This window comes from Zingiber officinale, chromosome 1A (assembly GCF_018446385.1).
Source record: "Zingiber officinale cultivar Zhangliang chromosome 1A, Zo_v1.1, whole genome shotgun sequence".
NCBI lineage: Eukaryota > Viridiplantae > Streptophyta > Magnoliopsida > Zingiberales > Zingiberaceae > Zingiber > Zingiber officinale.
Genome location: NC_055987.1, coordinates 129777488 through 129790896, shown reverse-complemented (window position 1 = coordinate 129790896; position 13409 = coordinate 129777488). Strand labels below are relative to the sequence as shown.

The 13409-nt window shown below is 36.8% G+C and overlaps 3 protein-coding genes across 4 annotated transcripts; 1 reads left to right on the top strand and 2 right to left on the bottom strand.

The window, feature by feature from the left end:
- The first annotated feature begins 84 nt into the window (after positions 1–84).
- LOC122009873 (ras-related protein RHN1-like) lies at positions 85–2483 on the top strand. The gene is made up of 7 exons (XM_042566185.1): positions 85–254; positions 653–730; positions 820–987; positions 1590–1638; positions 1759–1832; positions 2081–2174; positions 2281–2483. Exons 1-7 carry the CDS (start codon positions 213–215, stop codon positions 2379–2381), a joined length of 606 nt encoding a protein of 201 aa, XP_042422119.1. The 5' UTR covers positions 85–212; the 3' UTR covers positions 2382–2483.
- A 2221-nt stretch (positions 2484–4704) lies between these two features.
- LOC122033095 (NADP-dependent D-sorbitol-6-phosphate dehydrogenase-like) lies at positions 4705–6693 on the bottom strand. The gene is made up of 6 exons (XM_042592296.1): positions 6188–6693; positions 5937–6031; positions 5724–5841; positions 5516–5648; positions 5197–5416; positions 4705–5013 (listed from the first exon to the last, which is right to left on the bottom strand). Exons 1-6 carry the CDS (start codon positions 6324–6326, stop codon positions 4783–4785), a joined length of 936 nt encoding a protein of 311 aa, XP_042448230.1. The 5' UTR covers positions 6327–6693; the 3' UTR covers positions 4705–4782.
- Positions 6694–6974: 281 nt separating this feature from the next.
- Positions 6975–13034, bottom strand: LOC122033068 (putative clathrin assembly protein At5g35200). 2 transcript variants are annotated; one of them, XM_042592294.1, is made up of 16 exons: positions 12754–13034; positions 12171–12292; positions 11998–12067; positions 11434–11531; positions 10807–10948; positions 10622–10722; positions 9628–9711; positions 9498–9548; positions 9346–9411; positions 9204–9269; positions 8986–9066; positions 8797–8874; positions 8225–8386; positions 8074–8149; positions 7851–7978; positions 6975–7538 (listed from the first exon to the last, which is right to left on the bottom strand). In XM_042592294.1, exons 2-16 carry the CDS (start codon positions 12264–12266, stop codon positions 7176–7178), a joined length of 1662 nt encoding a protein of 553 aa, XP_042448228.1. In that variant the 5' UTR covers positions 12267–12292; positions 12754–13034; the 3' UTR covers positions 6975–7175. The 2 variants fall into 2 exon arrangements, with proteins under 2 accessions (XP_042448228.1, XP_042448229.1); XM_042592295.1 differs by having other exon boundaries at positions 12171–12288.
- Between the last annotated feature and the right edge of the window lie 375 nt (positions 13035–13409).

Genomic DNA, 13409 nt, shown 5'->3' with positions numbered 1-13409 from the left:
GAGAAACTTGGAATGTAAGAATGTAAAAGGTTCGAAGCAACAAGGGATCCATCCATATCAAACGAACGTTCAAATTTCGAAAGCGAAGTCGTACCTACCATTCCTGGACCTTCCCTCCCTCCTCTCCATATTGCTTGTTACTTGTAATCTCTTCGTCTCCCTTTTGACGATCGCTAAAAGCTTCGTCTTGCGTTCTGCGTCGGAGTTCTGCCATGGCCAGGACAGGGAGCAATAACAACATCCAAGCCAAGCTGGTGGGTATGTCTTCCCTTTGCGCTTATTCTTGGCCCAAAAAAACTTGTCTGCTTTACTTGATCTTGTGGTTCGTATGTTCAATCGACAAGAGGATCCATTTGTTGCATGGCATCTCAGTAGATTTAGTAGCTAAATTATGTATTTGAATCATGATCGGGGTAAAATATTAGCAAAACAGGGTAATACTTTTTCTTCCAGGAGTGTGCGTAAGGGGAAAAAACCCCTGAGATCTGAATAATCTGTTAGGATATGATGGGGGAAGAGAAGAGAACTCCTAATGTATAAAAATACTAACTTTTTGACAATTATTTTCACTTTCTAAGATCTAGACAAAGGATCAAAATTGCCATTGTCTAAATTTTTCACACACTAAAATTGCTCATGGACTCTCTCACAGGTTCTTCTTGGAGATGTGGGAACAGGAAAGACAAGTATAGTGCTAAGGTTCATCAAAGGCCAATATTTCGACTGCCAGGTCTACCACTTTTCACTATTATTTTTTTTTGTTTGTTTGCTCGGGTAATTTTCGAATTGTGCATGACAAATTGAGTGTTCTTTTTGCAGGAGTCGACAATTGGAGCGGCATTCTTCTCTCAAGTTATCTCACTGAATGAAGCAACTGTGAAATTTGATATATGGGACACGGCTGGACAGGAAAGATATCATAGCTTAGCTCCAATGTATTATCGCGGTGCAGCTGCAGCTATCGTAGTCTATGATATCTCAAACATGGTAACAACTGACCAATTCATCTAAATAGAACCTCTGAGCGATCTCTTGAACCATGTTTAGGAGAAAAGGATTTGTAAGATAGTCTTATTATTGTCATTTGTCTATCCATTATACATCTGAGGAAAGTTGGAATTCTCATAATAAAATATTTTATGCTTAAGAATTCACCCAAAAGCTTCAGATATGAGAAAAGACTCAGGTTTATACTGATTTTGGTCAAGTTGGAGTAAGTTTGAAAGAAGGATTACAAGAAAGCAGAAACTTGCAGATAACCTGTGTTCCACTTCCATATTAAAGTCTTTATTCGATAACTCCACAAAAAAGAAAAGAAAAAAACTTATGCTACTAGGAAGATATCAAGGTGCATTTATGGTTGACAAACCAATATTTGTTACTGTAATCTTGTTCATGCTCATATAGGGTTGTGTTTCAATTGTCAGTTTGCAGGTTTCTATATATCTTCGGTTTGCTGCATTGTTTGATGGACCATCCTTTGCCTCTAGTCTTTGTGGTTTTTAGATTGTATCTGGTTATTGTAGAAGAAAACTTGCATGATCGAGTACTAAATATTATCTAACTTTTATTTGTTTTACCTTCATCAGGAATCCTTCATTAGGGGACAAAAGTGGGTTCAAGAACTTCAAAGACAAGGTGATTTAAGATTATCTAAGACATGACTTTACCTATCAATTTGAGTGGTGTGCAATAATACATATTTATATCTACTAATTTATAGGATTTCAATTACTCAATAAATCTGTTTCATTCCAGGAAATCCATATCTGACAATGGCTCTGGTGGCGAACAAGGTGGACTTGGAGGCAAAAAGGAAGGTGAAAAGTGAGGTAAATCGACGACTCGGGTTGTTTCATGTTTAATTATCTGAAACCTACTTTTGTTTCTCCCTTTCTCCTCTCAGTGGACCATTTTTATCATTGTTCGAGTTGATACATCTTTGGAATTTCACACTTTGTATTCTTTATTTCACGCTTTGAACTCAATTCAAATTTTAGTGAAATCAAACATAAGAATGGAGATTTCATTCCTAACCTGAAAAAAGCACTTGCACTTTGATACTTGGGCAATGCTTCAGGAAGGGTTGCAGTACGCTCAAGAACACGGATTGTTCTTCATTGAAACTTCAGCAAAAACCGCAGAGAACATCAATGAGCTCTTCTATGAAGTAGGTAGGCAAATGCATCACCATTAGTTCCCTCTATTTCGCTGTTTCGATGCATTTGGAACCAGTGTATGATAGATATATTTGACAACTTTAACTTTTTCTCTTCGCAGCTAAGAGACTTGCGAGAATACATCCTTCGCGATCATCTGGGATGAACTTGACTAATGAAACAAGAGGCACGCCAAGGAGATTCTTTTGCTGCTCTGGATGAGTTTCAAATGTTTAGCTGTATCTTAGCAAGCTATAACACTACCATGCCAAATTTACCACTTTCAGTATTGATATGCATAATTACTAATAAACATTTATAAAATTATTTGAATAATTAAACCACTCAAACCCTTACATTCTTTTACACCCATAGTGGATAGGGTGAAAATTAAAAAAACATCCCTATTTTTTTAAAATCATCCTATCATATGAGCAAACTTTTGAAACACCGTTCGATATTATTATTTTCTACCATAGGTATTAAATCCTGAATCTATCAGGTATATTAGAGTAGTGATGAAATATGATTTTGTAGTTGTTATAGTTTGATAATTACTATAATATGAATGTTGTTGAATATAATAAGTCTAAATTATAGTAATTACTATTTCGTAGTTATTACAATGTGAATATTAGATGTTGTAACAGTTACGATCGTAATGGTTAGAATATGAATATTTTTAAATAGATTATGTATTGTAGTAAATATAAAATCGTATATACTATAACACTCTTAATCAATTTAGGATTTATAGGTATGATAAGAGATAATAATGATGAACAGTAGAACTTAAGCATTTTATAACTATTAGGGTGAAGTGTTATTTTAATAAAAAATAAAAAGGGGCATCCTTGGATGATTCAATTATCCAATAATAAAGGACACTTTTGATTATTGCCTAATTGATATTTATTTATTGTTTTGAAAAAAAACTTTTCCGCAAAACAAATTTTCTGAATAGGGAAATTAATTAATCAAACATGCACTTCAAATTTACTTTCTACAGCTTATTAATTTCCATTGTTATGGAAGAGGCCATTTTGGTGGTAGGGTTGTCCCCTAGATGTCCCCACCACCACCACTACCTAAAAAACCGGCGGGTTGTCTGGAGATCTAGTTTCTAGTTTCTTTGTTGGTGTAAGTTTCACATATTTTATTACAAAATTAAAATTAAAATTTTTAATTTTTTTCTCATTGATCACTAAAGCTACAAAGTGAATTATTATATATCAATATTCATTCATTTATGCAACACGTCATACTAAAATCTCTAAATTTAATTTACAATATATTTATTAAAAAAAGCATGCCCGACAGGATGAGGCTGGATTAAACATGCTTTGTTGTAACTTTTGTCACCTTTATGAATTAAACGACAATTTACATAAATTAATTATGAAGCCATCACTTGGCCACTACCTCAGCCAACCCTAAACTAACCATTTTCTCCAACCCTTTAATTTGTGGCAGCTAAAAGATAGACAAGGCAGACTCTAAATTATTCTCACTAAGTATTAGTTAAATCATCTTAAAGAAGATAATATTATTTTTCAACCCCATAAATTAACTTTATATTCTTCTCGGGATTGGCCCCTTATTCATTTATTTATTTATTTATACTTTTTTCCCCTCGATAATTCTATAAATAGCTGCCTCCTTAATCTCCAACCCCCACCACTTCCTCTTCTTCTTCTTCTTCTTCTTCCTCCTGGTTCTTTCTTGAGAGATGTATGTAGTGTTCCTCTTTGTGGTCTTCCACAGCTTTCTTGAACTGCAAATATACAATCTATTCAAGTTGCAGTTCAATAAAGCTGTGGGAAATTACAGAGAGAGATCAAACTGAGAAGCTTCTTCATCATAATTTTGCAGTTCTTGTTCTTCTTGTAATATTGCTTTCTTTAGTTAATTGCCAGGTTTTTATATAATAGAGAGATCAAATTCAAGCTTCTTTGTCATCATCATCAATTTTCTTTTTCTTTACTTTGGTTTCTCTCTTCATTTTTTTTTCATTACTCATGATTTTTCAAAAAAAAAAGTTATCATAATTCATCCTTTTTAGATAATTCATACTTTGAAGTGATAGAATTGTACATATGCAATTATGTAGATTGGTGTGTCAAGGCAATATATTCCTACTGTTTTAATTTTTTACCATTTCTTGTTCATTTAAATGATTTTTCAGCTGGAATGAACTTAACATGCTTATCGGCATCATCAATAGTGAAGATATCTTATCTGTTAACACTTCATGCTTAGTGTCTAAACGAGATTCGATTTCACAAAGGGCATAAATTCATGCTCAATATAGATAAGCATTGTATTTATGATTACTTGTACAAACTCATAGACCAATATCAAGAAGCCAAGTTGGGGGCCTTCATGACAAGAGAGATACGAAGTCAGATCAAGTGCCATGCAAAAATAGATCATCATCACAAACAGCAACCCAATTTCAAGAAGAATCATAAGTTATTGTATCACTTAGTCAAGTCGTTTGCTCACTCATATACTCGTATCATTTGTTTTCGAAAAAAAAAAACCAAAACAACAACAAGCAGCATCATAGATAAGGAAAAACTAACTATTCTATTAGTGTAGTGAGAACTCTTGATAGATGAGTTCAAGCATAGAGATCAATCCCCCAAAATTTGGCTGGCTGATTAGTTCTGTACTTCCGATCAATATCTTTCATCTTTTTCATGTCTTCATCATGTATTGTGAAATCAAACACTTTGAAATTCTCATGCAGCCTTTCGATCTTCGAAGTCTTTGGTATAACAACAGTGTTCCTCTGGATCCCCCACTTGAGAATAAGCTGAGAAGCTGTCTTGTTGTATTTCTCAGCCAAGGACTGATACATCCAAAGACAGAATTATAAGGCTATCTATTCCTGAGAACGATTCATAGTTGTCAGAATGCTAAAGCTGAAAACAAATAAATATTCAACTGCACACTGATTTCCACATAGGACAGGTGCTTCACCATTGTTACAATTCTTGCTTTCAGTCATCATGCCTCTCGACTACGTACGTACCTTTATGACCGGATCGTCAAGGCAGGACATGGTGCCAAAACGTTGGGTGTTAGCAGTACCACCACTGAGAGGTGTATGAGCAGTTACACAGATTCCATGCTTCTGGCAAAAGTCGATGAGAGATTCCCGTTGAAAATATGGGTGAATCTCTATTTGGATCACTGAAGGCTTGATTTTAGAGTATGCCAAGCAGTCTCTGGTGAGAAATATGTCGTAGTTGCTGAACAAGTTGGCTATCAGTTGATCAGTATACACAAGTAAACCACAGGAGCTGAGATTCAAAAGAATGGATTTCAGATCAAATCCTATGTGAGTTCACCTGATCCCAATGCTCCTGACAAGCCCTAAGTTAACAAGCTCTTCCATCGCATGCCAAGTGGTCTCAAGGGAGATGGTTGTATCTATGTCTAGAACACCATCATCTCCAAGAGCACTAGCTGATGTTCCAATCCCTACATCCATGAATTGATGCCCAAAATGGTGTCAGTGAGCTTCAAGCATGCCAGAGCAAAGAAAGTATTGTGTACCAGTATGCCTTGTAGCTACTGGAAAGTGAACAAGGTAAAGATCAAGATATTGTAGATTGAGTTTCTTCAAGCTGTCCTTGCAGGCATCAAGCACATGCCCGTGATCTGAATTCCATAGCTGTTGCAACGTACATGGAGATTAGTGGAGGAAAGAACAAAAGGAATTATGTGATTGGGCATGAAGATTCACATCCATAGTTCGTTAATGAAGACCTTGGTGGTGATGAAAACTTCTTCTCTTTTGACGAGTCCTGTGAGAAAAGCCTCTGCGAGTGCTTCGCCAACCTCAGCTTCAATGTGGTAATTAGCTGCATTTTGAGGGTGAAAATCATGCCAAGATCAGGACTTTCGTTCTTAGAATGTGGAATTAGGGTTATATTCATCCATTTTCGACGAAGATGGGGAAGGTGGGTGGACGACTGAAATCAAAATTCACCCTTTATTCAAAAAGCTAGTAGTAGTACCGGCGCAATCGAAATGGCGATAGCCAATGTTGAGCGCGGAGAGGATGAGGTCTCGGATGGACTGGGGCTCCAACCACGACACGCCGATGCCGATGACGGGCATGCTGTGGCCGTTTCTGAGGGTGACCACCTCCGCCATGGCTCCCTGTTGCTGATGCTGCTGATAGGTGGATGACTGAATCCAGAATTCGCTCTTTTACACAATGTCGTGACGTCGGCGCAATCGAAGTCGAGATAGCCGACGGCGAGGGCGGAGAGGATGAGACATCAGGTGGACAATCGAGACCGATAATAGGCATCCTCCTGTGGTCGCTGACGACCTCCGCCATGGCTCCTTCCTCCTGAAATTGCTGCGTGCGGCCTCCCGTGCCAAGCGGCAGACGCTTCAAATCCTGACAAATAGGAAAAAAACAATTAATAACTATTTTTAATGTCTCTTTTTTTTCTTTTTTTTTTCCTCTCCGCGCAAGTTTGTTGACTTGTTTCTACTACACAATAATATTTATAAAATGAATATTACACCATAGAAACTCTTGACAATTTTAAGTTGGGCCGTACTTGGATGGGCCATTCCCGGCCCGGCATTGGTATCCGGCCGGCCGAGCATGGAGGCCAGAGCCGGTTCGTTTTGATCGGGTTTAGCCTTTGCAATTTGGACCACGTCGTGTCCGGTCTGAGCCGGAGCATTGCTATCAGTTGTGGCCCCGACGAACCGGCTTCGCATCTTTTACTATCCACAAACTCAAATCAGTTTTTGTAACGACACACAAAAAAAAAGAAAAAAAGATAAATACAAAAATAATTCTTTATTATTACATACAACACAGATCTCCACTCCATATTCCTAAAAATAAATCAAGATAATCACCCGAAACATCACTTGAATATTGCATTCAAGCACTATCGACAGTGAATCTTATGATCATCAAATTACAAAAGATATCTCAAAAAAGAAAAGGGAAAAAAAAAAATTCTCATCTCATCTCATCTAGATGAGGCCGTTGTAACCCCTGGAAGGTTGATGAACAGGCACACTCGGAACGTCTCCATATGGATTGGCAAAAGGGTTGATGGTTGGATGGAGAGGCAGCTGCTGCTGCTGCTGCCCTCCCATCATCATCGTCATCATTTGCTGCTGCTGCACCAAGAAAGCTTGCTGTTGCTGTGCCATAGCTGCCATCTGCACCAAGTGTGGCGCAGCAATTGCGTTCGACGCGTAGAATGGGTCATGAGCTACCGGTTGTTGCATCATGGGACCCATCTCCCATGGGTTGTAGCTGACGTTCTGGCTCGCTCTTCTCTCTGCGTCATCATATAAGCTGTCTAGTATGAGCTTGTCTAGCCCTCCGGCCTGCAGGCGAGCATAGAATTGAATCAGCAAAACAGCATTCTGAGCAGATGTTTGCAGCGTTAGAACATTGTTCTAGTTTGTGAGATTCTAAATATGCAAATTGTTGTTGGGTACTTAGTAGTCGAATTGAATCTTAAAATGATATCAATGATATAGGAGCAAGATCATGAGTTCCAATTCCCCATTCTGTGTCTTTTCTATTGATTGTTATGCTATATATATATTGTGCTGATGCGGGGTATTACGATATAGCTAGCTATTAGTGAGATCATGAAACACTACTTTAAGGAGTGCAGATCATGAAACTCTTACCAATTTGCTTGAAGCCACAGCAGTCTCATTTGAGCTGGGAGCCGTAACGAGTGCCAATTCCCAGCCAGTAACTCCATTATCTGGATTCAGGCCCCTAGTGGTAGCAGAGCTAGAAACATTATCTGCGACTGCGATAATTCACACCCGTAAGTGACGAAAGTCAAGAGAACATAACTGCTGCATGCACTTGAAATAATCAAAATATTAGTAATGGAAACATTACCAACTGGAACAATAGCAAGTGCCATGGCGTTCTTATTATCCAGGTCGAATGCTTCCGGAGCAGGATCTCTTAATCCCTGAGAAGAATGAATTAGAGTCAGAGCAGTAATTATCAAAGGGACCAATTGCAGTTTGGATATGTTTATTATTACCAGTAAATCTGTTTCTTTCGGTTTCTCCGGGGCAGGGACTTCAATTTTAACTGGTTCTGTTGGTGGAGGGGGAGGGGGAGGGGAAGGTGCTGCTTCTTCCTGTTCAAGGTCCTTCTTGTACTCAATTGCTAATATTACTTGGGTTGTGCCATTATCTCTCGCCTGAGGTTAACTCACACAATTTAGTAATTCCAGAAAATACTGAAGCAAGAAACAGAAAGGAGAACACGAAATAGAAAGATTACAATAAGGATAGATGGATGCCAAGGGGATAAATGAAACTAAATTCGAGTATTAACTGAAAAACAGTATTAACTTTAATATTGACAATTATAAATGAATCCAAGTTGGACAAGATCAATCTGCGCAGCAAGTTGTTCAAGTTCTATTTTGAATTTAAACATTGGATATACACAACGACAAACATTTTGCTTAGTTCCACAAAGAGATATCAGTTGACATTCAGTTTATGTTCTGATTTGAATTTTAAGTAGGTTCAGATTATAACTTCTTATGTAAAAATATAATAAACAATTTAATAATGATGGAAAAGCATAGTAATAGAGTTCAACCTGATCCTTTCGAACTGTTGAAGGTCGTGGAGCATCTCTGATATATTCCTCCATTGTTGTTAGAAATGATGCAGGGGGCTGCATTATTGTTATAATAAATTCAGTGGTTCTGGAGGCTATTAATAAGAAATCTTCCTCACAATAACAAGCAGGAGGATGAGGACTGAGGAGCGATCATGAAACTAGTACCTGTTCAATTTTTAAAAATTTCTCTCCTCGTCTGACATCCATGCTTTTGCATACTTCATAAAATTCTGATAGTCGTTCACCCTGCAAATCATGACTGATTTTAGAAAGGAACGGCAAAATTATACCGAGATTGTAGACTTAATCTAAAAGTGAAATATCCCTTGGTATAATAACCTTCAAACAAACTTAACAACTACTTTTTGGTTAATATATAATACCTGCTGACCTGCTCTTCTGTATATATCAAGTGCCCTAACTGCATCATGTCTCTGCATCTCAAAGAACTGAAAAGAAACTGTTTAGCATGAAATTTAGACCAAAATGGGCTCAATAAACTAATAGCTCATGGAATTCCAAAACCTTGTCGACCATATTTATTATTCCATCACTAATTGAAACGTAGATCTTAATACTCTCTGAAGCAACCTAGCCATGAAAAGTTGAAAAAGAAAAGAATCATGAAAATTATTTAGAAATGCCATTACACTATAGACAGCTTAAATTTTGCTTACCATAGTAAGTGCAAGATGGATTATGATATTATGACGAGATGCTCCAAGTGGCTGCAAAAGGCGATTGCAATATTACTCATTCTTGAAACGAGTTATGAACATCATCAGTAAATACACCTTGCCAACCTACCTCACAGCCAAGTAGGCGATGTAACAGTTGTTGCAATGATGGCAATTGCTCAAGCAACTCTGCAGTTCCCAGATCCTTAGTTCTCTGTAGTTTGCAATCATTTTTTTTATCAAAACTAATTAATTGATACCAGTTACAAGATTAAATAAATAATTTGTATGTTGAAACTTAAGTCTTAGAGCTGGAACCATACACTAAATCCTCAGGGAATAACCTAGAAGAAATTCATGCATGTATTTAATCACCATTACTGTTTATAAGGATTGGATTCAATTTCTAACTCAGAACTATGTAGTTTTTGTTATTACTCCAAATGTAATTCTATCAAGATCAAGATAACACAAAATGATCTCGGAGGGGAACTTACAAAATATTAAATGAAGTTGAAGATTCACGAGCTAGAAATTAATCTTCCAAGAATGCATGCTTTAAGATCATCATGATGACCAAGTTGTGCTTGTGCCACGTGGATTTTATCCCTCTATTAAATTCAAATCAGTTGAATTATTTTTTATTAATTCAACTAAGGTTTTCATAATCTTCCTCTACTGCTTTTTGATGGATTGAAAATTTCTACCTATAGAATTTATTGGTCGTCTTTTAACATGTCCACACCATTCAACCTTTTCCCTCTTTTTACCGTATTGGAGCTTCACCTAATTACTCATGGTTATTAGTTTTTGTATACATATTTGAATTCTTTCTAATGACCTCACGCATTTTTTGCATTATGATGCTCTAACAGTCTAAGTAACTGATGTCTATGCATGAAACTTAAATTGGACCATCTATACTATAGTGTTTCAACTACCAATTTATTGAATGAGTCAACAAATTGCATAGCTTTTTCAAGAAAATTAATCAGAATATTTCCCAAAGAAGTACCATTTGTAAGGATGCATTATCTTTTGTAGACAAATGAATGTTCTAAAGCTCTAATATAAAGTAAACAGAATCAGAAGAGCAGGGGAAAGAGGTAGGAATATATGCATACCGGAGGATCTGACTCAACATCATACTTGAGAATCCGGAAACACTCAAGCCTCTCTTCTAAATATAGAGCATAAGTACGCACCCATGCAGAATAATCCCAAGCTGAAACCCAATCAAACAAGAAAATACATGTAAATGGTCATTTCTTCATATAAGTGATTAGCAACAAGTTAAGAGAGCAAATACCATATGCACTGGAATCATCTTTAAAGTGGGACATATTCAACATCTGATTTCTGCTTCTCCCATAATTGATGAGTTCTTCACGAAATGTGGGATCAACTTCCCTCAATGCACGATGTATGACAAGCAAAGTTTTCAATGCAACCTGAAAATAACCAATATCTTTTCTCAATGATTACAAACACAAATAACTGTGCTTCCCTAGCATTAAAGTAGTTTTGCACAAAGTTACCAATCATTTTCACATTTCAAGATAGTATCTTTGTTTCTCAAAAAAGAAAGAGCAATTGCACGAATGAAAAAGTGTTCAAAATGTATAAAGGTAAAGGGAAAGAAAAATCACGACCAGTTGTTTGATCATGTTCTATTTTATACATTTTATATTTATAGCAAAGCCATAACATCCAGGAACTCATGCAATAATGAAAACAAGAGTTCAGCAAGTGAGTGTATCTTCTGTAACTACTAATCAAAATCAGAACATTCTTGAGCTCATCTCTCAAGATGCAGTTGTCAAAGAGTTAAATAGCAAGGGATGCCTAAGTTTCAAAATATTAACACGAATGCAAAATTTCTTTTGACTAAATGTGATGTAAACCAGATCATTGCATAACATGCTGAAGTATATACCGCCCAATTTTGTGTTTTGGTAAGACGTCTTGCAAGAGCATGAATGCAATAGGCCACATCTGCCCGAGGTCTGGCAGCTGAAATAGCACTGAAGATAACTGCAAGAAAAATAAATAAGGAATTAAACAAGCACAAGACTAGGGAAAAATATACAAAGGCATCTCCGAAAACATAAATTACATAAAAGTTATTATTAATGAAAAAAATATCATGCAACAAGAACTCTAATCTGAGTTAATTGCATACATATAATACATAACATGAGTGGAAGAAAACAAGCTAGCATTAAACCACTCATCACAAAGTACTGAAAGACATTTAAGTTAGAAGACGAGGAGCTTTCTGATCATAAAGAACAAGCATAAAGAAATTCTAATGCATTATTTCTAGTAGATTGGAAATGACTAATGAACAAAGAATATCATTAACATTGAGATAAGTGGTGCTTGGAATGCTCATCTTCTTTACTTCACAATAAACAATAAATTCAGCACCCCATGTCATGGCTTGTCTTCAACTCTGCATTGAACAAACAACAAATAAATAAGATTATGCCACACACACCTCGTATGTGCTTCTCCTTGGAAGGACGCTCTACATGGTTTGTAGCCCTCACAATGGCAATATCCAATTCCTGATTCAAGGGATAATCCAGCTAAATGGATCAGCGGAAAAACAAACCTAAAAACAGAAGAAGGATAAGTCATGGCAATAACAAACACTTCTTAAGTTCTAACCTTGTAGTCACTGTTCACTTTAGCCAAGCTGACCGTGGTGGTGTCTTTAATGGCTCCCAAGTACTTCCTCAAGCTAGGCTGCGTTCCTCCAGACATTTTCCCTTCCTAACCCAAGATCCTATCTGAATGCAATTGGTCACAGAAAGCAAAATATTTATACAAAAAAGAAATCAAACAATCAGAGCATAACTCGATTTGCCTTTTTGTTTACTAAAATCAAAGCGCCAATATAGAAAGAACGATTTGTCCAAAAAATCGAATCCGATCAAATATTTGGCTAGTATTAAAACGTCGAAACGATCAACAACTCGACAAAACTGAACGTCTGAACCAGAATCTCAAATTTGGTCATACTCGCCGAAATCCACCAAAGATCCAACTACAGATTCAGAGAAAACCAACAAAGCAAGCATTAAGCTTAACCACCGCAACAACTCAGCTGAAGAAGCAGCATCGAATCAAAAAACAAAGAAAGCTTCTCTTGCAACCCCAAAAGAACTCCTTTTCCTCACAAAAGACGTCAAATTTTCCAGCAAGCGGCTCAAAAACGGCGACAGATCAACTAATTTTTCCAAGAACTCACCGTGGTTGGATGGAAGTTGAAGGATGAGAACGAAGAGGTTCCCGATGGAGGATTGGCTCGATCGTTGAAGAGTAGTGGTTGGCGTGCCAAGGCGTCGACTTTTCAAAGCTGGGAGAAGGGAATCGACACTCGGGTGCGGTGCACCTTCGGAGCCACTTTCGGTTGCGGAGATCTTCTTCAGCCCACCAACGACGACCACAGCGTGCACAAAAACCATGAGTCAAGAAAAGGACTTGACAAATAGTGGAGAGGAGGGCGCTCGTCGGCGACGCTGGAGTAGGCTAAGACAGCGGCGCAAGGGATCGCGATGCTCTTCGTTTCGTTTGATTCCTCCACAGTTTATTTACAAAGTGAAAGTTTCATTTTGCCCCTCCAAAACTTTAATTTTCTTAATAATTAATTTTAACTGTGAGAATACCCACAGAAAAGAAAATTATTAAAAAGTATTTAAAATTTAATATTTAATTTTTTACCGAAACTAATAGATATATTTCTAAAATACCCGGATCATATATTATAATTTCAAGATTTCAAAATTACTAAATCATGTATCCACTTTTTATTTTATCCTCGTCTCCATATCAATTTAATTGAAAAATAAATTAATTGAATAAAAAATTTCAGTCGAATCAATTTCGTTCTCTTTGAAAAATTGA